This window comes from Garra rufa, chromosome 18, assembly GCF_049309525.1.
Source record: "Garra rufa chromosome 18, GarRuf1.0, whole genome shotgun sequence".
In the NCBI taxonomy this organism is placed as follows: Eukaryota; Metazoa; Chordata; class Actinopteri; order Cypriniformes; family Cyprinidae; genus Garra; species Garra rufa.
The window spans coordinates 34583835-34609738 of record NC_133378.1 but is presented as its reverse complement, the minus strand read 5'-3'; the positions used below and the strand labels follow the sequence as shown (position 1 = coordinate 34609738).

General features: G+C 36.4%; 2 protein-coding genes across 2 annotated transcripts; both read right to left on the bottom strand.

Moving 5' to 3' along the window:
* Positions 1-3845: 3845 nt before the first annotated feature.
* LOC141290613 (cytochrome P450 2F2-like) lies at positions 3846-11318 on the bottom strand. Its single transcript, XM_073822724.1, has 6 exons — positions 11203-11318; positions 5050-5248; positions 4810-4972; positions 4558-4707; positions 4178-4338; positions 3846-4034 (listed from the first exon to the last, which is right to left on the bottom strand). The coding sequence occupies exons 2-6, from the start codon at positions 5245-5247 to the stop codon at positions 3846-3848; spliced, it is 861 nt and encodes a 286-aa protein (XP_073678825.1). The 5' UTR covers position 5248; positions 11203-11318.
* Positions 11319-11633: 315 nt separating this feature from the next.
* LOC141291618 (uncharacterized) lies at positions 11634-23103 on the bottom strand. The gene is made up of 2 exons (XM_073823777.1): positions 21409-23103; positions 11634-13120 (listed from the first exon to the last, which is right to left on the bottom strand). The coding sequence occupies exons 1-2, from the start codon at positions 21854-21856 to the stop codon at positions 12897-12899; spliced, it is 672 nt and encodes a 223-aa protein (XP_073679878.1). The 5' UTR covers positions 21857-23103; the 3' UTR covers positions 11634-12896.
* Between the last annotated feature and the right edge of the window lie 2801 nt (positions 23104-25904).

Below are 25904 nucleotides of genomic sequence, written 5' to 3'. Positions count from 1 at the left end.
GGTGGTTTAACTGTTTAGGGACAAACAAGGGACTCATGAACAACTATCACTAAAAAAACATAGCTGTGGATCATTCAGGTAAGAACATAGTATTAAGAATCAAGGGGATGCAAAATAATACATAGAATAATTTGAATGTAAAATAATTAACATTTTGCAGATTCTAAAAGGGGGTGTAAATTTTTTACCTCAACTGTAGAAAAATTCTATTTTAAAATATATTTCAATTTTATGTGCTCATTCATTCTTTTCTTCTGAGTCAATGCAGCGGTGGCTAGTTACCATGGTCCAATAAGAAATCAAAAAGAAAGCATCTTTCTCTGTAGGGCAGACATGAAAATTAACAAAGGAGGTGCTAATGCATGTCCCAACTACAAATAAAGCCTTTTTAAAGGAATATACAGTCAGGTCCATACATATTCGGACATCTGCACACTTCTAACATTTTTGGCTCTATACACCACCACAATGGATTTGAAATAGTGGTGGGCCGTTATCTGCGTTTACGTGCTGCGTTAATGTAAGACTCTTATCGGGCGATAAAAAAAATATCGCCGTTAATCTATTCTCAAAGTTGGGTTGGGAGCTGGGTCTAAACTACGTAAGCTATGATGACCTTCACCTTGATATTGTAGCGCGGATGACGTATATCTAGTCGAATTGCACTGTAGGGGGCGAGAGCGAGTCTTCAACTTCTGTGAAATTACCACATCAAATGAGAAGTGCAAACATGGATGCAGCTGTGAAGCCGCTTCAGGGCAGGTGCGTTGCTAGACCCTTTTTACTGGGGCACGTGAGTTATAATTTACTTTGATAATCCCGAAATAAAGACATTAAACTATATGCAACAACTGAATTGACGCTTCTAAAAGCAACGCAGTTTAATGGAAGACTGTGCACGCAGAAATCCATGCCCGTGCGCATCTGTGTATTTAACGGCAACGTGCACTTCATGCAGCCTTTTGCTATATTTGTATAGTTTGTATAGGTAATTATGTTGTACAGTAAATGCAATTGTCAAGCAGTTTGTGATGCATTTTGGAAACAGGAGATGAGCGCCTGATCTAATGCGCCACCTGGCCCGTTCTCGAAGACTTACTTTTAGTCATTATTTGGGTAGCACACATATTCTGAATGCCTTCATCAGAATTCAAATTAGTCATTTTAATCTAGATTAATTCCAAGATTTAATCTAGATTAATCTAGATTTAAAAAATGAATCTATGCCCACCCCTAATTTGAAATGAAACAAACAAGATGTGCTTTAGCTGCAGACTGTAAGCTTTAAATTGATTTGGTATTTACATCCAAATCAGGGGAATGGTGTAGGAATTACAACAGTTTGCATACATGCCTCCCACTTGTTAAGGGACCAAAGTAATGGGACAATTGACTTCTCAGCTGTTCCATGGCCAGGTGTGTGTTATTCCCTCATTATCCCAACTACAATGAGCAGATAAAAGGTCCAGAGCTCATTTCAAGTGTGCTATTTGCATTTGGAATCTGTTGCTGTCAACTCTCAAGATGAGATCCAAAGAGCTGTCACAGTCATCAGTGAAGCAAGCCATCATTAGGCTGAAAAAACAAAACAAACCCATCAGAGAGATGGCAAAAACATTAGGCGTGGCCAAAACAACTGTTTGGAACATTCTTAAAAAGAAAGAGCTCAGCAACACCAAAAGACCCGGAAGACCACGGAAAACAACTGTGGTGGATGACTGAAGAATTCTTTCCCTGGTGAAGAAAACACCCTTCACAACAGTTGGCCAGATTAAGAATACTCTCCAGGAGGTAGGTGTATGTGTGTCAAAGTCAACAATCAAAAGAAGACTTCACCAGAGTGAATACAGAAGGTTCACCACAAGATGTAAACCATTGGTTTGCCTCAAAAGCAGGAAGGCCAGATTAGAGTTTGCCAAACAACATCTAAAATAGCCTTCACAGTTCTGGAACAACATCCTATGGACAGATGAGACCAAGATCAACTTGTACCAGAGTGATGGGAAGAGAAGAGTATGGAGAAGGAAAGGAACTGCTCATGATCCTAAGCATACCACCTCATCAGTGAAGCATGGTGGTGGTAGTGTCATGGTGTGGGCATGTTTGGCTCCCAATGGAACTGGTTCTCTTGTATTTATTGATGATGTGACTGCTAACAAAAGCAGCAGGATGGATTCTGAAGTGTTTCGGGCAATATTATCTGCTCATATTCAGCCAAATGCTTCAGAACTCATTGGACGGCGCTTCACAGTGCAGATGGACAATGACCCAAAGCATACTGCAAAAGCAACCAAAGAGTTTTTTAAGGGAAAGAAGTGGAATGTTATGCAATGGCCAAGTCAATCACCTGACCTGAGTCCGATTGAGCATGCATTTCACTTGCTGAAGACAAAACTTAAGGGAAAATGTCCCAAGAACAAACAGGAACTGAAGACAGTTGCAGTAGAGGCCTGGCAGAGCATCACCAGGGATGAAACCCAGTGTCTGGTGATGTCTATGCGTTCCAGACTTCAGGCTGTAATTGACTTCAAAGGATTTGCAACCAAGTATTAAAAAAGTGAAAGTTTGATTTATGATTATTATTCTGTCCCATTACTTTGGTCCCTTAACAAGTGGGAGGCACATTTGCAAACTGTTGTAATTCCTACACTGTTCACCTGATTTGGATAAATACCCTCAAATTAAAGCTGACAGTCTGCAGTTAAAGCACACCGTTTGTTTTATTTCAAATCCATTGTGGTGGTAGCCTGTAAAAATCCAGACCCTGATCTATTAAGATTAAGGGTCTGGCATTGAGCAATGAAAAGGACCTAACTCGAGGGGCAGCACCAAGCGTGCATTTGAAACTCTCACTGCACGCAATTGGATAACGCCACGACCAATCACAACAATACATGGTGTGATGTATCTAGAGCGACGGTGAACATATAAGAGTGGATTTCAATGTTATGACATAAACAATGTGACAAGATTAATAACTATTAATTACAACAGCCGAATCAACCTCATAAAACAATTAGGTCCGATCAAACTATTCATTATATCAACTAATATGTGAATGGACACTAGCGTTTCATTCAGCAGCGAGACATATCGTCCTGTTTCAGTTAGGCTACTGCATTACTATTGAATAGTTCAGTTTTTCGTTACAGTAAGTTTACCAAGTGACTCTTACCATTTGTAAATGAGATGGACCTCATCCACCACAATCCCGATCAGATTGCCCCGGTAGACCTTGTTCGATAACATTTTTTCACCACTTCTTTTTTAACAGCCAGGACTCGAGACTGCCGAATGCTATCTGGCATTGCCCGCTTCGGATCTGTTCTTTTTTGTGTTCGCCCCAAACGCTTAACTACCAACGCTAACTGATAGATTAAACTCTTGCCATATCCAGTCTGCAAAACAGCAAAAACGTCCTTCTTGCAAAGGAACGATTCGAGCGTGGTTTTCTGTTCCTCTTTTAAATGAAAAGCCAAATCTAACTCGGTCATTGTAGCGGCCAAAACCGTTTCAAACAACTGGTTTTCATCTGTAGATCTCTTTCAATGTTTACTAATGATTCCGGACGTCGCAGCGCTGTCGTCAACAGCTTAGCTCGCCTCTGGCCCGCCTACATCAGATACGCCGATTTGATTGGTTCCCAGAATTGCTTAAGTATTCCAGTAACATGCATCATTGCTCGATACCAGAGTGTCTTGCAGAGATGCAGAGACAATTCAAATTGTGCTCTTGCAAGACCTCTGGATTTCCAGGGTATTGTGGTGGTGTATAGAGCCAAAAATGTTAGAATTGTGTCGATGTCCCAATATTTATGGACCTGACTGTATATACACAAGGGCATCTTACAACACTACCTTCTCAATCTCATCCAGATAACAGTCAATATAGTCTCTGGGGTTGGACGGGTCTCTCTCCTCCTTATGTTTTCTGATTTCCTCCTGCAGGAAAGGCTGAAGTTTAGACAGGCTGGCGAATGCTGTCTGGTGTTTTCCCGGCAGCAATGACATAAGGGTGGGAAACTGATCATATAACTGTAAAGAGACAAATAAAGGACATATATTCAAACAACACAGTTACATGAATGAAACTAGTTCATACTGGCATTTTATTATTGTTTTACTTTTTAGTTTGTTTGTCATGTGTATAACATTGTGATAACAGGCTGATCTCATACCCGACCCCAGTTTGAAACGGGAAGTTGAAAGATGTCATCTACATACTCCTGCATCAGATGAAATTTATGATCATCATACTCAAACCTGTGACCAAACACCAACCCACAGATTATATTAGCCACAGCATTGGTCACAAGATGCTGAGGGTTGAAGGGCAAACCTAGAAACACAACAATGAAAGGAAAGAGCAATTGAGATTTAAGAACAGAAAACAAGAAAACAATCAAACATCTCTTAAAGCCACCATTTTGAGGCATCCAAACATATGAGAACACAAGTGAAAATTCCTGTTTACATGCTCAATGTCAGACATTTTCCCACAAATGTATTATTGTGATAGAATTTTTTTTTGCATATCATTAAAATTATGCTCTTTGACCTCGTTCAGTCTGTATAGAGTCACAGAGAAAGCGACACTCCTGCAGGATGGAGTTTTCTAGAGTTTTCTTCCCCACGCCGAAGTATTTCAGTGTTGCAAGAGCAAAACGCCTCTGCTGACGCCACATGTGCCCGCTGGAGAAGATCAGACCTATGCAGACAGAATGAAGCAGACAAATGTCAGATTTTAGGGTTAAAATAAAATAAATATTTGAATATGTTAGGTGCAAAATAATCTTTTCTGTATTTGTACCTTTCCCTTTACTGAGCTTGGCAAAAATAGGGGAGTTCGACCGGTCTGTGAAGATGTCTGCCTGCTCCACAAACGCCTCTTTGAAACGCTCGTATCCAGTAAGCAGTACGCAGGGTTTGTTTCCCAGATACAGTGTGCTCACATCTCCATACTTCTCAGCAATCTGATCAACATGAATTGTTCAGGTTATACATTCACATTGAGTCATTTGACAATTTGTATTTGATAAATGTGACTTACCCTCTGAAAGGAGCCCAGTGGATCACTAAAGCCTATATTCAGGATATTTCCAATCAAAGGCAGAGGGAAGGGTCCTGGCGCCATGTTGTTTGATAGAACCTTTTGCAGATGTCTCACCAACAGCAGCACACACAAAAATATCAGGAGACCCTGAACATCCATCCACTCGCCCATCAGCTGTGACAACACTGATGCCATGCTTATTGATACAAGAGACAGGTTTCACAGAGGTGTTTAATGTTACAAAATGCAGATATATTAAGCAGCACAAATGTTTTCAAAATTGATAATTAGAAATGTTTCTTGAGCAGCAAATCAAAAACTTAGATCTGATAAATCAACAAGCCCTGATAAGCCCATATTTTACACTTTTGATGATAATGGCCTAGTTTCCTACATTATTGTTTTATTGTAAGCAGGTTTTTGAGAGGCACAATCTCTTTAATCTTCAGCCTGATGTAAAAAAAAAAAAAGACATTTGAACTGATGTATAAAGCCAAACGATCAAGTACAAGCAGGACACTGTTGGGTCAGAAACACAACTATCAATGTTAATATGGGCTAATTAGGGCCCAAGCCCAAAAGGGCGAAAGGTAACTCTGTACACATATAGATCTCACTGAGCCAAACAACTTTTGTACTCTGTCTAAGTGAGATATTTAGGGCAATGCAAAAAGCGCATGCTCTGGATTTGAAATACTCCTCCCAGGATTTCCGTAGGATTGTCACCAAACTCGGTCAGCATGATCTCAAGACATTGGGGATGCAACATTCGAACGTTTTGGCCGTGGCAAGGCGACACAATTATGGCGAGAAATGAGAAACAGGAAGTGTCTAATAACTAGGGTTGTGTATCGAGAACCGGTTCCATTTTAGAACCGGTTCCAAATTTCCATTAACCGGGTATTCGATAAGACACACGCATTTCGATTCCGCTTAACGATTCCCGCGTTCGCATTTTAATGTGATTTTCAAACGATTTAAGTAGAGGAAAGAAAAGAACTTCCGCATTGTTTGCGTGCAGTGCAAACATCTGAAACGCGAGCACGGAGAACAGTGGTCCTGATGCGGGTTCCCGACCTGTGTCCGTTCTCGAAGCAGTTCCGTGCATTTTCCCTTGCAGAAAAGGTTGTTCCGGCCCGGAACTGACTTCTCTTTCACATTTATTGACCTGTATGAACGAAATACGTCAGCATATCCTCATAAACACAGCGGTTTTTTTTTTGTCTTGAGTGAACTTAAACAGATAAGAAAGAAAACGCATGTGTAACAGTATTCTTAGGTCTGTGTTCGGTGTTAAAGAGACAGTCGTCTAATAAACGTGCCGCCTGTCATAAACGTTAATCAAAGAACAAAAGAAAATCATTAACTGACTGAATATCTTTTATAAATTTAATGAGGACTAATCAATATTTTATTTATGAAAAGAAAACTATGCAGTGTTTTTAAACTTTTGATTTCAATTTCTGTACCTGACATTTGTTCAGTTTTATTTATTTATGCTATTGCTAATTGATTTGCTCCTATTTTATTACTTGTCTTTAACAATTTAATGTTTGAAATTTATATTAGACTAGTTGTTTGTTTTCTGTGGTATTTTTTGGTAAAACCATAGGCAAAATACAGAATAAATATGTTTGACTAAAAACATATTGGAATCGGAATTAGGAATCGATAAAAATCGGAATCGATAAGCAGAATCGGAACCGGAATCAGAATCGATAAAATTCAAACGATACCCAACCCTACTAATAACTGTTGCACACATTGCCTGATTCTGATGAAACTTAACCAGTTTGTTCGTTGTATGATGCCGATTACATAAACGTGACTATTATGAGTCAAAGTTATAGCGCCGCCAACTGGCAGCAGGAAGTGTGTCATTTTCAAAATGCTTTGAAATCAGCCTATTAATTTTACTTGATTTTCTTCAAACTTCATCAAAATAATGTCAAAACACGGCCGATGAGAATATGTAAAGGGGTCGATGATAAATCAAATGCTGTTGCCATGGCAACGTGTCAAACTTTAAAATTAGGTTTCTGTCTTTTCGAGGCAGATAACATGCTTAGAATTTCATGAAACTCAACACACACATCAATATTAATGATAGTTAGACACTGGCAAAATGCCATAAATGGGTGTGGAGCAGGCACTCTATACCGCCATCTTTTGACAAAAGTTGGGGGATTAGTTTTTCCTACAGTCACCAAACTCTGTACATATATCGTTCTCATCAATCTGGACAACTTTCTAAATTAAACTCATTAGCTACGACCAACAGGAAGCTGGCTATTTTGATTTGAATGTGGATTTTTGGAAAAATCAGGCTGTAAACAAACAAATTCATACTGCTCATAAGAGCAGCATACTGTTCACACCAAACTTTTTTATCATGAAGAGAATCGTCTGAAGAGGCTAAATTGCAGGCGGATTTGGGATATCTTGAACGGTGTTGATGTGGTGATTTTTTAAAGTGATAGTAAAAAAGATAACCATAATTTTTTTTTTATCTTTAAAGTGCAGCATCCAAACTCTTTAAAACTTTTTTTTCACACAGAGAACTAATCATTTTGAGCAAACGCTGTTAATCACATAAGGATACAAGCTTCTATGAATTAAAGAAAATTAAAAAAGAAATCAGAAATGCTCTCACTCTGCCTGACTGTATCTATATGTGTGTGTGTGTGTGTGTGTGTGTGTGTGTGTGTGTGTGTGTGTGTGTGTGTGTGTGTGTGTGTGTGTGTGTGTGTGTGTGTGTGTGTGTGTGTGTGTGTGTGTGTGTGTGTGTGTGTGTGTGTTGAGTCTAGAGTGAGTGTAAGGGGGATGGGTGAAAGGGAGAGAGACCAGCTGTTTTGCAATAGACCATCTTTGAGGAAGAAATGCACATTGATGTTGTGTATCTACATAATCTACATAAATATGTCTGATCTTTGAGAGTCTGATTTTTTAGAGTCTGATCTTTGAGAAAATATAAAGGGGTCACTAACTCTTTCATTGTTTGTTTTTTGCAGTTTTTTTTTTTACACTGAACTGTATCATGAATTTGTCCTATGCAGTCACATAGCAAAAGAATAAGAAAAATACAGCTTTGCCTTTTAATAATTAATAAATTGCATGAGTGATTTATCTTCATTGTTAGACAATTATTTTCATAGTGTTATTTATTGAATATAAAATTATAATTAACAATTTCAAGACAAACTTCGACAACAAAACAAAGTTTGCTGTTATCTGTTCAAAACATCTGAAAATTATACAATTTTAAGATGAGTTATATTTATATTGCCCCATTACAATACTCAACTTGTTTTTTAAAGATATTTTGAAAGAATGAAGCGTTTATATAGCACTTTATTGTGTATTGATGTACACCCACATGAACTGTGTTCATGTTTATGTTAATTCACATGACATAAACTAATGTTAAAAGATACAAATTTACATTTTAATAATGTATGAATACTTTTTAGCGTAATATTAATTAACATTAATAAATGCTATTTAATTATTGTTCATGTTAACTAATATAGTTAATGTTAACAAATGAAACTGGATGGCAAAATTTTATATTGTGTGTATTTGTCTGTGTGTTGATTTTAAAGTGTAACCCTTTCAAGGGCCCGTTCATCGCTGCTTGCAGCTTTAATTATGATTGCTTTCCTACTTGCCTTCATGTGTGATCCTATTTAAGTCTCATGGAATTGTGGTAACACTTCATAGTGCTAAAAACACTTCATTAATTTTAATAAGTGAGTGGAGATAATTGACTGTTCTTAGTGTCACAACAAACCGCAGCAGATCAGACTCAAATATCCACAAAAACACACACAAGCATTGAATGACACAGCAATCTAACATTCCCCTCATTTCATGATACATTTAAATGATCCCAACACATTCAAACAAAGTCAACATAGTTGTCAAAATAAATATCTTGCGCGTGTTTTATCATGGATGCTGGCCGAGAAAATGCGTTGTGGTTTTGTTTGTGTTTGTGAGGATCTGGTGTTCCAAACACAGATACAAACTCTCACTCTGACGGAGGAACTGATCACTGACAATGTTGTTCCACCTTCAGATCGATGTTTTCAACATGTTCATAGTGTTTTATTTTTTTACGCATATTTGTCAAGAGTAATTCTGAATAGAGCCATAATCAGGTCAATGCGACTGGTTTAGTGGTCTTCTGGCATCTCCTTCATGTCCTGTTTTGTAAGGCAGGTTGACTTGTGCTTATTTGTTTAAAGAACCACTACACACTTTAAAATAAATGTTCCAAAAGGCTGTCTTTGCAGTGATGCCATAGAAGAACCATTTTTGGTTCCCCAAAGAACCTTCCAGTGAACAGTTCCTAAATGAGCTATTTTAAAGAACATTTAAAAAATCTACACAATCTTTTTTAACTATAAAGAACATTTTCTGCATTTGAAAGGTTCCATGGATGTTCAAGGTTCTTCATAGAGCCATTGATGCCAATAAAGAACCCTTACTGTATGTAATTTTGGGCCCTCTAGCAGTTAAAAACAGTCTTTCGGTTGTGCTTCGGCTTTCATAATGGAGCAGAGTCAATTCCTTTAAGAAATCAGATTGTAGGTGTATTATACAAAGTAGCCTATGTTTTAAAAAACAATACTGAAAGTTTAAATCTATCATGAATTTACTTTGGTTAATAAATAACAGGAAGTAGAGAAGTAATAACACTAGAAAACTGATTTTAAAATCTTTTTTTAATAGACATGTCATTTTAGGCCAGTAGCCCCTCACTGCAGTACACAAGACCCAGGGGTCGAGGTTACATCCACATCGTGGGGGTGGAGATAGGAAGATTTGGGGATCAGGGGGTGGAGATGGGCAGGTTTAGAGATATGTATCTGGATCTTTTGTTCTGCAGTGAGGACAACCTCTCTTAGGGGGGTCTTACGGTTTTGTGATGAGAGAAGTGAACCTTTGAATCAATTGCACAAGAATTCACTTTTTCAAAGTGCTCGGAAAAATGTACAGTGGTGGCGCCTGCTGGTCAAGAATGTGTATGCAACAAAAACTCAGGTCAAAACATGCATACAAATTTTTTACAAACCGATTGGAAATGGTTTTTGAATGCATAATATAATAAATGCAATTAACATCATCAAATACTTTGAACAATTAAGTGTCTGTATAATATGTTTTTTTAGTAATTTTAATTTACAAGGCTTGTTTGTTTTATGGAGGGCTTGTCTAAACAAGCCAATAGGAGACTATTAACTACTACTCTTGGTTTTAATTACACAAATGTGACCCTGGACCACAAAACTTAAGAAATTCTTAAGTAGCAATACATTGTATGGGTCAAAATTGTCCATTTTTCTTTGATGCCAAAAATCATTAGGATATTAAGTAAAGATAATGTTCCATGACGATATTTTGTAAATTTCCTACCATAAATATATCAAAACTTCTTTTTTGATTAGTAATATGCATTGCCAATAACTTCATTTGGACAATTTTAAAAGCGATTTTCTCAATATTTCTTTTTTGTCCTATCCTAACAAACCATGCATCGATGGAAATCTTATTTATTCAGATGATGTATAAATCTCAATTTCAACAAAAGTTTCATTAAAATGTCTACAAATGTCTAAAACTGATCCGAGATAGACGAAAAACGATAGACGCTTGTTCATTGGTTCGCCGCTGGGGGGCAATCACAGTGACTCACGGGTTCACAGAGATTAGTCAAAGAGACTGCAAACCACTAAAAAAAAGTAACCACTGGTTAAAAACGAAAGATTCGCAAAGATTTCAAAGCTTTACACAGCAGTGCTTCGAAAGCACCCATCACTATTTGCAGTTTTGATTTGGAGAAAAGAGGATGCCTTGGAGTAAAAAAGGTTGAGAACCACCAGTTTCAAATATAATATTATATTTATCATTATAATAGTTTTTAATACTATTTAAAAAGAGCCCAGATCTGAAACTAAAAAAAAAAAAAAAAAAAAAAGAGTTTTAGCGTTTATCGTTATTTCAAGAGGGTAAAAGTAAGTTGCTTCCAAAGCAGAAAAGGACAAACCGCGAACACTAAAGGCAAAGCAAAATACTGCTTAAACAACTACAACAGAACGCATCATTAATGTCAAATGATTGCTACACTGCATAGATGTCAGTACTTACGAGAACGGTGTTTATTGGTCAAACAATGAACGGTCCTGGAGTTATAAATGCACAGCTACTCAGATAAAACCGGCAGGTGTCGGAATGTTACGAAACAAATGTTATGAAACAAAAATGTTGTGAAACAGAAATGTGGCGACGTCACTACGCGTTCCCTTATTACGGCCCGCCTATTTTTTTACGTCAGTGCGCACACACTCAAAAAAATTAATTAAAATAGAAATTGAATATATAAAATAATGGTTTAACAATAGAATTAAAAACTCATTCTGTGCTAAAAACACTAATAACTTTTTCAAAAACAATCACTTGAAAATATGCCTGCATTTGTTTCTGTAGCAAAAACATTTATGTAAAAAACGAATATCAAGTAAACAGTTTTAAATAAATTTGACAATGTCACATTTATTAAGGTGACTTGTGGCATTTGTGTAAAATGCAGGACATGATGTGAACAACAGGAAAAATCTTTTCTGTGTTTTTTCTACAAATTTTGTAACATGTTTAGATTATTTTACATGGCATGAATGGACACATGAATTCCAACAGAATGATTTTAGAGTTTTTTGCATTTTTGTGACATCTGACGTAACAATTACACTTTGGCAACAAAGGTCAAAACAGGTTGTTGATATGGCAAGAGTAACCAGGTACATCGGCTACAGCTATATTTGTACTTAAATTGTTAAAAATGTATGAAAGAGAGGACAGCAAAGGTTGACAGAGCCTTCGGTCTAACATCTCAATTGTATTTGTAAAAGACAGCTTCTTTTGCCATTTTGAAACAACCGCGAGTGATAATCCTGACAATTATGCTTTAATATCTGTTTAAAGTGTGTTCAGATCTAAAGCTTCATTATGACTACTATCTGCGATGAAACCTGAAATTATAGCCCTTTCATTTGTGAAGTAAACAGATATGATATATTTTTAGACCATTAACTGACATATATTATCAAAAGTCTATTTAACTGCTGTTTTCTATTCTTTAAATATATATTTTGAGTGAGAAGTGTTTGTGTAGCATCTCTCTACATTATAAAACACATTTTTGGTAACACGGCCTTAGATGAAAAAGCCATTGTGAATTAACTATTGATCTTTTTTGTTTTTTTTTTATCAAGGGCTGTATATAAACCATCTTCATTACTTGAGTTTTCAAGAAACCTGTAGGGAGAAGATCTAAGCATTTCTGTTTTTAAGCAGCATAGTCGATTGCAGAAAACCTGATAGTGCGTAAAATGTGAGTATTAGGAAATACTATAAGCACTCAGTCATAAAAGTGGGAAAAATCAAACCATAGCAAGTTGTGGGGAGAGTAGGAAATGGAAAACAGCAGAACACTATTCTAGATTCACAGTGCATGTCTCCACAAAAACAAGAAAAACAAACCAAAATATTGTGATAAGACTGACATGAATGACAAAGTATTGTCTTTCCACTTTCTCTATTCGATTTGAAAATATAAAGTGTCTCACAGCACTCCAATACGAAACATTTAATGTAGTTCGAAGTGATTCCATTCCTTCTAAAGTCTCCCAGATTCTTCAGTTCTCCTCATCTCAGGATAAGTCTTCCGCCATGTGACTTCAACGCACTGGCTTTCAGCATCACAGATGCTGATCAAACTAAAGCAGACATGCTTTTCGCATCATAATAAAGGGTTGGATCAAATGGTGGTGGTTTGGTCTCTGTTAGGTCCCACTGTAAGCTTCTCGAGGTAGCTGCAAGGTCTCATCGATGGTGACCACCAGTTCTTCCGGCTTATTAATGACGCTCGGACAGTCGGAGTGATTGTACACGATGCAGTGCATGTCCACTGGACGTGAGAGTTCGCTCATTTCATTCATGCTGCTGCTGATGCAGTTCACCTCACTCTTGGTCCTGCGGTTGTCTGAACGGGGCCCAAACACCCATTCTGATGAGAGACACAGATTACAGATCATTATCAGTCACATTGAGACTCAAATGGATCCAGAAGGGACATTCACTTTGTCACAGGCAAGATGGGACAATATAAAACGGATGAGTATTATTCTGGATGCTGATTGGCCAAATAAAGACATACAGTAATATACACAGCTCTGATATAAAACAGCTGTGTATATTCCAGAGCAGCACCCATAGAGACCCATTTTTAAGATTTGGTTATATGTCAGACGCCATACTACGATGCAGTTTTAGTGCCACGATAATCCAACCAATTATGCTTTAATGTCTGTTTAAAGTGTGATGTTCAGATCTGAAGCTTCATTATGATGACTATCTGCGATGAACCCCGAAATTATAGCCCTTTCAGTTGTGAAGTAAACAGATATGAATATTTTTAGACAATTTGTCCACATGAAATTTTTTTTTAAAAATCTAAGATTCGGAGATTAAAGTTTTCGTATTTCCAGAACAAATTCAAAATTATGAGAATCAAGTCTAAATACTACAAGAATAAAGTCAAAATATTTTGAGAACAAAGTCAAAATTATGAGAATAAAGTAAAAAATTTAGACAAAGTCAAAATTATGAGAAGTAATGTATAGCAATTACGAGATTATTGTTCTATTATACTATGGTGCTGCTAAATGTTCAGTCTGATTGGCTGACGAATGTTCTAATGGCAAACGTTGTTCCAGGCAGCACTTGACCGCATTACATATCTATATTACTTTGCCACACGATTTCAGTTATTTCAAAGGTCCTTACACCCTAAAACAGCAAAATAACCAAAACCCACAACGACACTGGCCAAACAAATAAATACAGCAGACAATAGGATAACAACGACAGATTATTTCCATGTTTTTGCCACTATTATGTACGAGAAAGCACATACTCTATTTCTCGCACTCTCTCTCCCTCACAGACACACACACATACAGTTTGCATACACGTTAGCATAAGTGCTAATGTTGTTAGCTCTGCTCTGATGATTAACAACTTAAAAATTACATGACATTTCTCACAAGCGAGGTAACAATTCACTATTAGTAGAGACAATGCTGCCGATCACTTTTGAGAGACACACAAACTCAGAATTCTACAAAAATAATGCACACCTGAGGTGTAACACACCTGGGTGTGCATTATTTTCTAAGAATTAAACGGCCCGTTGTCAAATATTCCTTACATATTTTGAGAGTATATTCTACATTTGCGCATGCAAATGGCCCAGATTGGGAGCACAGGGAGATATTCCAGTCTCAGCTTTCAAAATCGGTCAGTTTTATAGCGCTATAGAGCCATGTGCTTTTTAAAAACATTTTAATAGGTTTAACAATAGATTAACAATATACGCTATTATACGCTACTTTGACTAAAAAGCCTGGAGACTGGAAATGCAAAGCATTCTTCAGATTATAAATCAGATGTGACTTCTGCCTTCAGGAAAACGTCTATATTCAAATAAATTCCAGTGACCTGGCAACTTCCCCAGGGCTCCCAATCTGGGCCATTAGCATGCAGAACACCATTTGCAGGCTATGCTCTCAAAATATTATAATTTTAATTGCTACAATTTAATTCTCGAAACATTTTGACTTTATTCTTGTAACATTCCAACTTTATTCTCGTAATTTTGACCTTATTTTTGCAACATTTCAACTCTATTCTTGAAACATTTTGACTTTATTCACATAATTTTGACTTTATTCTTATAATTTCGACCTTATTCTTGTAATTTCTACTTTATTCTCAAAACATTTTGACTTTATTCTCGAAAAGATTGCAACGTTATTCTCATAATTTCAACTTTATTCTCGAAATATTTCAACTTTATTCTCAAAACATTTAGACTTTATTCTCGTAACATTTCGACCTTACTTTCGCAACATTTCGAATATTCTCAAAACATTTCGACTTTATTCTCGTAATTTTTACCTTATTCTCAAAACATTTTGACTTTATTCTCGTAATTTTTACCTTATTCTCAAAACATTTTGACTTTATTCTCGTAATTTTTACCTTATTCTCAAAACATTTCGACTTTATTCTCGTAACATTTCGATCTTTTTTTCGCAACATTTCGAATATTCTTAAAACATTTCGACTTTATTCTCGTAATTTTTACCTTATTATCAAAACATTTCGACTTTATTCTTGTAATTTTTACCTTATTCTCAAAACATTTTGACTTTATTCTCGTCATTTTTACCTTATTCTCAAAACATTTCAACTTTATTCTCGTCATTTTTACCTTATTCTCAAAACATTTCGACTTTATTCTCGTCATTTTTACCTTATTCTCAAAACATTTAGACTTTATTCTCGTAACATTTCGACCTTACTTTCGCAACATTTCGAATATTCTCAAAACATTTCGACTTTATTCTCGTAATTTTTACCTTATTATCAAAACATTTCGACTTTATTCTCGTAATTTTTACCTTATTCTCAAAACATTTTGACTTTATTCTCGTCATTTTTACCTTATTCTCAAAACATTTCAACTTTATTCTCGTAATTTTTACCTTATTCTCAAAACATTTAGACTTTATTCTCGTAATTTTTACCTTATTCTCAAAACATTTAGACTTTATTCTCGTAACATTTCGACCTTACTTTCGCAACATTTCGAATATTCTCAAAACATTTCGACTTTATTCTCGTAATTTTTACCTTATTCTCAAAACATTTTGACTTTATTCTCGTAATTTCGACCTTATTCTCATAATTTCTACATTATTCTGTAGACTTTATCCTCAAAAAATTGTGACTTTATTCTCATAATTTTCGACTTTATTTTCAGAATTTTTACTTCATTCTCGAAATATTTTGACTTTATCCATATTTGGCCAAGATTTTAACTTTATTCTCAAACATTTCGACTTCATTCTCGAAACATTTCAACTTTTTTTCTCAAAATATTATGATTTTAATCTCATAATTTTAGAATTTTTTTTATTTATTTTTGTACCACACAACCGGTCTAATGTTTAGCTTAGTTAAGATGTTTCTAAAAGAACTTCCACAAAATACTGTTCTCAACATTGATAATATTAAGAAATGTTTCTTGAGCAGTAAATCAGCATATTAGAATGATTTCAGAAGGATCATGAAGGCTGGAGTCCTGTGTACGACAAGCCAAAGTCCCATTAATTTCGTGATTTTCTTCCACTATAAAATTAAATGGCAAAAAATAAACTACCATACGTGCTCACATTTGGGAAAAGTCTGCTTTAGGATAAGATAAAATAGTGTTTCTCAAACTAAAAAGTCCTCATCCTTTTCCACATTTTGATAACATGTTGTTTTGAACAACCTTGGAGTTACATTTAACTGGTACATTCATGCCCGACACATGCACAAGCTTTCATATCTTTTCATTCGAGGATTATTCAGTCTTAATTTTTGACAAAAAGAACACGCAGATTTTAATCTGTAAGTGTTTTGTTCTTTTTATTATTCAGTATTTTAGAGAGTTTTTAAATGTTTGGATGGCAACCATTTCTTCAGGTAAAACATGACAGGAAGCACAACACACAAAAAAATGGCAGTAAACAGCCTCCGGCAGCAGAAGTGAGAGGTTAAACCATAGTAATCTGTACTGACAGTGTTGAAGAAGTCACACAAGCTTGAGATGAACATACATATTCATATGCAATGCACTCAAGTATACATTTGATCACTGATGACAGTAATGTACTAAGACTTTGGAGAGCCATGCCACACTTCCACAGATGCATTATTCAAACATTACGCACATTATTATTCAAGGACATAAACTACTTTAAAAATAGACCAGCACTTGATTAACAGGTCTGATTTTAAAAAATTCAATGAAACTAAAATGATATGCAGTCCCTCCTTTATGAAACAAGCCGGGTGAATCTCTCTAAACCTGTCAAGAACATGCCTGGGACGTACTTCACAATTCATGAAAACAAAATTGATAATCCAATTAGGAAGCAACACCAGCATCTTTCTGTAATGCAATGCACACTATATGAGCCCCAGGCTGCTGTCTGACTGCATTAATTAAACAGTTCACCTATTGCAAATTAAAGTGCTACTTGATTAATGATTTAAACAACTCTAATGTACTGTCATCTAGTCTGAACGCTCCATCAAACTGAACACTAAGTGAAACCACCAGTCTATAACAGGAATTAAGAATTAAGATGAGCAGATACCGCAGTAGCATCAGTCTGAAGTTTACTTTGTGAGCAAATAAAAGCGGCTGATAAAAACTTTGCCTTTCCAGATTCAAATGTATGGCAATTACGCTGAACTGCTTCACTGAAAGAGGAAAATGAGCATGACGTTAAAAGGAGTTTTATAATAACAACGTATGCAGTACATTCTGCATGCATGATTCACAATTCATGTTTTGTAATGTTGTTATTGCATTGGCTTTAAATTGCATTGGCTTTAAAGGTTATATAAATGATTTTAAGTGATTAAGCACTTTATATAGAAGTATTTATATAAAAAACACTACATTTTTCATCTAATTTCATCTAGATAAAAATATACTTTGGACTAAATTTGTTACATCTATATTTATTAGTTTTTCTTAAATTATATTAATGGTTTGGCTCAAACCTTACATTTTGATATAATATTAATCGCATATATTTACCTTGCCAAAGACAAAAACACTCATACAAACTAAAAAAAAATTATTATAAACAATTAATATATTTTCTTTAAATAAAAAAGTTACATTTTTGTAGGTCAGTATAATCATTTTTAGGCTTTTTACAACTTAATTTCAGCATAAACAAAGGTAAATTAGCTATGATATGAAATATTTTTAGTCAATGTTTAATTTACTTACAATAAATAAAGACAACTTTATTGCTGAAATGCTTAATATAATGTATTTTTAAAATATGCATGCAATAAAAAAATATTTAAAAAAACTTATTAAATTATTAAATAATTAAAACCCACAATAATTTCAAATCATTTATTTTATTTATTTATTTATTCCAGGAAAAGTGGAAAAAAATCTAAGGTGTTCTGAGTGGTTGCTAACTGGTTTCCAGGAAGTTCTTGTAGTTTCACCTTTTTTTCTAATAAAATGTATTGTGCACTAATATGTGACCCTGGACCGCAAAACTAGTCATAAGGGTTTTTTTATAACTGAGATTTATACACGATACACATCTGAAAGTGGAACCAATAGGCTTTCCACTGATATATGATTTGTTAGGATAAGACCATATTTGGCCAAGATACAACTATTTGAAAATCTGGAATCTGAGGGTGCAAAAAAATCTAAATATTGAAAAAATTGCATTTAAAGTTGTCAGAATGAAGTTCTTAGCAATATATATTACTAATCAAAAAGTAAGTATTGATATATTTATGGTAGGGAAATTACGAAATATCTTCATGGAACATGATCTTTACTTAATATCCTAATGATTTTTGACATATAAATCAATAATTTTGACCCACAATGTTGGCTATTGCTACAGATATACCCATGCTATTTAAGACTGGTTTTGTGGTCCAGGGTCACATATAAAATACAGCTCTTGTTGCTTAGAGTAAGTAAAAGTAATGGAACAAAAGCAATTTTTGAAAAATAAACAGCTGTAATATCATAATAAACAAGCACACAATATGTAAACTAAAGAGGGCGCCTGACTTGTATCACAATGGTATTTTACTATGATAGCAAAAGCAAGCTTTCTCTTTGTCTGACCCTGTCGAGAAAAATACTACAGTGACAATCTCACCAAACAGATGATCTTCACATTTACACCTCTTAGGACCGACACAAATGCACAGAGCACCATCTACAGAAGAGTACTTGGTGTAACCAGGGCTTTTGGAGAAATCTCTCAGGTATTGTTGAGTGCTCATGCCCTCTCTCTACTTCTCTCTTATGTGTGTGTGTGTGTGACCTGCCTGCTTCATCGCTTCAGGTAAACGTCAAGGTCTCTGAAAAACACAAGTAAGGGACTCTGAAGGAATTAAATGTAATTCTTTTCATCCCCTTCCGGGTACTCAACTCAGAGCTTTGAGAGAGAGAATGGGCTGAGATGCTTGTGGCGGTGAATGCGAATGCTCAATGTGAATGTCAACAGAAGTGCATTTCAGATATGCATGTCAGAACTGATGCAAACAGTTGTGTGCTCCATCAAGGGCCCTAAAAACAGAATATTATGAGTATATTACACTCAAAGACATTTGTGTACATATCAAACACACTTCAGCTAAACTCATCTTATTCTCTTATATGAATATGAATGCCTAACCACACCAAAAACCAAAAGTGCACCAAATCCTCAAAACACACAAATACAGAAGAATGTTTTGCATTAAAATGACCTGGGAAACCATCTTAAATTAGTTTAGCCCATAAGCTGGTCTTGTTTTTTGTTTTGTTTTTTTCATATGTGCAATATAGAAAACTGATGCAGATGGAGTTACATTACTGTATTTCAAATGCATTGCCAAACACACACAAATATATACTTACAGAAAATGATTCCACAAAAATACAAAAAATATGATCTGCTGAAAAACAGCTTTAAGCCTTAGAGTGTCCAGCATGGACAGCTTAATCTGTTGGCTGGTTTTAGATGGGTTTTAAGAACTTTTCAGCCATCTTAAACCAGGTCAGACCATAGGCTGGTCTTGTTCTTTCACCAGTGCAATGTACAAAACTGATGCAAATGGAGTTACATTTATGTATTTAATTTCACTGCTAAAAGTGCAGTGATATTGATAAACAGGTTGATATTGATATTTTGGCTTGTTTTAGAAGGGTTTTACAGCTGGTTTATGCTGGTTTTGCAGCAACTTACAGCTGCGAAACCAGCGTAAACCAAGTCAGACCATAGTCTGGTTTTGTCTTTTCAACAGCGCAATGTACAATACTGATGCAAACACAGCTGCATTTATTCAGCTCGCTGTTATGCATAGTCAAAACACCCAATGCTTACAATAAAAAGTAAAAACTATATGGCTGTTTTAGAGGGGTTTATTGCGCATTTGTTGGTTTAGGTTGAGGAAACCAGTCTAATCAGCTGTTTACAAAACTGGTGCATTTGCAGTTGCATTTTCTATATTTCATCTTAGTATTATAACTGCATAGCCAAAATACCCAAATATATACTTAAAGAAAACAATTCCACAATAAACAGACATTTAGAAATTTTGTTATAATGTGGTTAATGACTCCAAGGAATGAATGAATGAGCTGCAGATATGCATAATCTGCTGTAAAGCAGTTGTAAGAAACCTTAGACTGTCCAGCTGGATTTAGAAGGGTTTTAAGCACTTTTCACCGCGTACCTTAAACCAGGCCAGACCATAGGCTGGTCTTGTACAATTTTTTTTTTACATTTCAAAATTTAATTTCACTGCTACAAATACATAACCAAAACACACAAATGTGACCATGGACCACAAAACCAGTCATAAGGGTACTTTTTGTTTTAATAAGCTTTCCTTTGCTTTATGGTTTGTTAGGATAAGACACTATTTGGCTAAGATACAACTATTCGAAAATCGGGAATCTGAGGGTGCAAAAAAAAAAAATAATAATAACAATCAAAATATTGAGAAAATCACCTTTTTTGGCATAAAAGACAATTAGATCATTTTGACTTATTGATGTATTTTCGGCTATTGCTATATACCGTGCTACTTAAGACTGGTTTTGCGGTTCAGGGTCACAAATATATACTTACAAAAAATGAGTCCACAATAAAAAAAGACCTTGCACTATTATATAACGTTGGTTACTGGCTGCAATGAATGTATGAATGAGCTGCAGATGTTAATGATCTGCTAAAAAAACAGCTTTAAACAACCTTACATAGTCCAGCATGGGTATGTTGATCTTTTGGCTTGATTTAAAAGGGTTTTATGCACTTTTCAGCTGGGAAACCAGCATAAACCAGATCAGACCGTAGGCTGGTTTTGTTTTTTCCAACAGTGCAATGTACAAAACCAATGCAGATGCAGTTGCATTTATTCAGCTGGCTGTTATAAACGCATAGTCAAAACACAAACATTTAAAATTAAAAAAATATATGGCTGTTTTAGAGGGGTTTAAAGCACGTTTGTTGGTTTAGGCTGGTGAAACCAGTCTAACCAGATGTTTTCAATAGTGCAACAAACACAAACTGATGCACTTCCAGTTGCATTTCTGTAGTCCATCTCTCACTATTGTAACTGTATAGCTAAACACTCAAATACATGCAAGAGCGTTGTTTAATTGATCAAATACACAAAATTCCAGAATGCACTTACCCACAAATTCGTGCACAAGGTCCTTCACCAGGTGCCCCACGATCGCGTATGCCACGGCCACCACCACAAGCGCGGCCATGACCAGGTAGAGCACCGCTTTGGGCAGCGGAATCGAGTCCCTCGGCGGCGTCCTGTAGTCCGTGTACTGCAGGTCATTCTCGGAGTACGAGTACTGAAAGACGTGCTCCATCCCGGACGTGTGATTGGAGTTGAGCGGCGGATGACTGGCGCTCATCCCGCTCAGATCGGGCTCCAGAGCCGTCACCATGGTGCTCGTCACCGCCTCCACCCGATCCATACTCCGATGAACAAACCCCGCTGATTTATTCACAAGAGGCAAGATTTGAGAGAGAAAATAGCTCCAGTCCTTGATGGCTGTGGTGTTGCATAAAAACATAATGCCTTTGGATGCTAGCCTATCACTTCTGGTGGAAGTGACCTCCGGCATCACCAGTGGATGTAGTTGCGCCAAACTCTTGCTGAAGTCTCGTTCAGATTATCCAAATGCGGATATCAGTTTCTTCACACATGAATATCCTGGTAAGAACTTAAAAGTAAATCAAATTGCAGCTGAAATGTTTGAATCCTACGGAGAATTTCAGAACATTATTCCCAAATTCATTATGGTTATTTTCACTTGTTTAGTGAGAGAAAATGGATTCAAATATTCTGCAGTAAGAGCTCTGCGTGCCTATTCTATTCAAAACACCCCCAAATTTAAAGCATTTCCACAAATGCTGCGTCCATAAAAGTCGCAAATAATCAGGAATATTCTGTAACGCATCAAACGCGTCGTTAAAATGAATATCTCTCGTTCTATTCAAAACGTTTCCAAGAAAGTGTCACATTAACAGGATGTTTGTGATGGTCAAACAGTTTGTTTTTCTACAGAGACAAGCCGTATTTCCTCGTTTAATGAGAGAAATTGGAAACAAACATTCTTTAAATGAAAAATGGTGCAGTATGATACGAGTTTTGAGTATAAATCATAAAACATACCTGCGTTTAAATTAACGCATATTCAGAACATTCCCAAATAAGCCCCACAAAGTATTTCCACACAAATACGATCTTTACGACGTTCGTTCGCTTCCATAAAAAGTCGTTAAGAGTAATACAAATCCCTCAGCAAGGTACGCGTCGTTTTGATTAATGTCTCATAATATACAAAAATTCCAAATTCGTGTTGCTCTCCAAGAAAGCGTTTTCACAAGCAAGACATTTGCGACGACCAAGTCCATAAAAAAGTCCTTAAGAGTAATAAATATCCCTCAGCGGTCTACACGTCAAACGCGCGGACGAACCGATCAAACGTACCGTCAACGCGTCAGCATTTTCCTCAGTGGCTCCAAACACGCGCGTCAAATTTGTATTCAGGTGGGGGATTGAAAGCGAGCGCGTTCAAGATCGTAACGAGAGTCGCCTCCAGCAAGTCTAACCCCATGGTGACCTGGAAACGGGTTTCGTAGGGTTTTCGCAAGGTTCCTTTTCTCAAGGTAGAATAAGGACGCCGCGCCACTCGCTCGCGCTTCCCTCCACCACTGAGAGCGCGCGCAGACTACTGCTGAAGGGAGCGCAATGAGGAATCCTCATTTTAGACTACTCGACGGTATAACTTTGACAAAACACTTTAAACATAACCTTTGGGTGACATGTGTTGAAATAATCATCAGGAAAGGACGATTTCTTTGCCGAATAATAGGTTGGGGTCTTTTTTCACCAAGCCTTTAACCATTTATTTGTTGAAGGACAAGGTTGAAGGAGACTGTGCAAAGTGAACGGAGACATTACACCGTGTATAAATAATCACATTAAACCATCGCCATCACTAGCAGGGTTAATAATGGTGGTCCAGGACCTCAAACCCCTAGGATAAACCACTGTGGTTATCTCATCCGAACTACACTCATCTATAACTGGCCGTGCGCGCCACAAAAGTCACGTGTTCGCTTTTTCTGATCACGTCGTGAGATATCCTCTAGCTTCTGCTGATAAGAGATGAGGAGACAGAGCGAAAATCCTTCGTGTGCTGACCCGTGCCTCACGACTCTAGAGCTGGAGAGACAGAGACATATAGCCAGTCGTTAATGTATGTCTTAAAGTGACCAACTTGACTGGGCAACATAAACAGTAAGTATGAATGTATATGAGCTATCTAAATCTATACTGTACCATGCATACATAGCTGAACATAAACATAACATAAACAGCTTAATCAAGCCTAGTTGGTTTGGTGTTCTTATAGATGGCCACTAATCTGGTCAGGCTGGTCTACATCAAGAAATGGTATCCAAAAATGGTACATTCTAAAAAATGCTGGGTTAAATACAACTCAGCGCTGGGTGAAATATGGATAAACCCGGCAACTGGGTTGTTTTGACCCAGTGGTTGGGTTAAATGTTTACCCAACCTACTGGGTAGTTTTTAACTCAACTATTGTTTAGTTACTATATGACTGATTTAAAATAATCCAAAGGAGAACATTCAATTATAAAGAAATTAAAAAATGTTTATCAAGTTTGTTCCAAACTTGTATAAATTTCTTTCTTCTGTTTAAGAAAAACAAATATATTTTAATAATGTTGGTAACCTAACAGTTGCTGGTGGCTATTGACAATATTTTTTCCATATGGAAGTAAATGGCAACTGCCTACTGTTTGGTTACCAACATTTATCAAAATATATTTTGTGTTAAATAGATAAAAGAATGTCAAACAGGTTTGGAACAACTAGTTTTTATTGGTGAAATCAGGTAGAAATTGATTTTTAAGGTAACACATGCTGACCTGGACTTTTTTAAAGGGATTGAGCACAGATTGAGATTTTGAGCACAGTTTTTTAGGGTGGAATACTAGAGGCTAACTTATCGAACACCTGATTGGAAAGGTAGTGAGACCAGCTAAAACCAACTAGAACTAGAGATGCAGGTTTAAGATGTTTTGTTATCAAGATATTTTAATACTCAACTCAAAGCTGCCTATAGTGATGTCGCCTGAAACAAGCAATGCAATATTATAAATTGGTTTAGTTAGCCTTCATGGCCTTTGATTTTTCCCCAAGACAAGACAGACATCACTAAATGTTCACACCTTTTACTTCCCAAGAAAAAATTGTTGTGGATAGAGATTTATAGCACATAGCACAAAGTAATGCATGAATGCATGCTTTAGTTTAAATTTTAAAATTTTAGTACAAGATTCCCAAACATTGATTTTGGCGGAACTCAATTCTGCATTCATACCCCTTTTTTCACATTTTATTTTGCTGCCTTATGTTAATCTGCTTAAAATTACTTCTATTTCCATATTAATCTACACTCCATACACCCTAATGGCAAGGCAAAAAAACATTCCATTGCATAAGTATTCATTCCCGTATCTGGAACAGCTGAAATTTAGGTCAGGAGCATTCATATTGCTTATAGATGTTACTACACTTCGAGTGAAGTTAACTGTGGCAAATTGAATTAAATGGGTCTTAATAAAATGTCTAACAGCTAACCAAGCTCTGAGGTAAAACAAAAACTGCCTGTAGAGCTCAGAGACATAATTAGCATAAAGCCACACATCTGGGGAAGAGTTCAGAAACAATTCTGCTACACTGAAGGTTCACAGAAGCATGTAGTCTCCGTTACCCTTAATGGAAGAAGTCTGAAACAACCACGACTCTTCCTAGAAACAGGCACTGCTCATCACCTGCAGAGTACCATCCCAAAAGTAAAGTGTTCTGGTAGCAGCCTCATGCTGTGGGGCTGTTTTTCAGTGGCAGGGACTGAGAGACTCTTCAGAGTAGAAGAAAAGCTCAATGCACCAAAATACTGAGATTCAGAACCTCAGACTGGATAGAAGGTTCACCTTCCAACAGGACAATGATCCAAGAATGACTTATAGACAACTCTGTGAATGTCCTTGAGAGGCCCAGCCACAACCTAAGCTTGAACCCAATCAAACTTTTCTGGAAAAAACCTGAAAATGTCTGCCAGACCCCATCCAAGCTGACAGAGCTTGAAAGGTGAAGAGGTGAGACGAAGAATGGCAGATGTTGATGTGCAAATCTTGTTGCATCATACCCCAAAAGACTTGAGGCTCTACAGGTGCTTCAACTAAGTCGTGTTAAGGGTATGAATACTTATGCAATGAACAAATTTCTGAAGTTGTGACAATTCTGTTTTTGCTTTGTCATTATGGTGCATGGAGTGTAGATTGATGTGGGAAAAAAAAAAAAATAAGGCAGCAACATAAAAAAATGAAGGGGTATGAATACTTTTGCAAGGCACTGTATTTGACCAAAACACTATTAGGCATAATATTAAGACACATGTCCCTGACATGTAAACTAATATTAATAGTTTTGCATCATAACTATATTTCTTTAAGCACCACAGAAATTCTGTATTGACCAATCAGGAATGGAACTATCCATTAAATAACTTCAAACTTGCGACTGATGTTGCACACTATCCACCATTAGCTAAAGAGTTCACCGCCACTGACCCC

Excerpts from the sequence above, each read along its gene's own strand:
- LOC141291618 (XM_073823777.1), bottom strand. The coding sequence starts at position 21,856 with ATGCCGGAGGTCACTTCCACCAGAAGTGATAGGCTAGCATCCAAAGGC. Across the intron at positions 13,121-21,408 it reads CCTTGTGCACGAATTTGTGG|AATGGGTGTTTGGGCCCCGT; the intron begins GTAAGTGCATTC and ends GTCTCTCATCAG.
- LOC141290613 (XM_073822724.1), bottom strand. The coding sequence starts at position 5,247 with ATGGCATCAGTGTTGTCACAGCTGATGGGCGAGTGGATGGATGTTCAG. Across the intron at positions 4,708-4,809 it reads CAAGCTCAGTAAAGGGAAAG|GTCTGATCTTCTCCAGCGGG; the intron begins GTACAAATACAG and ends CTGTCTGCATAG. Across the intron at positions 4,035-4,177 it reads CCGTTTCAAACTGGGGTCGG|TTATATGATCAGTTTCCCAC; the intron begins GTATGAGATCAG and ends GTCTCTTTACAG.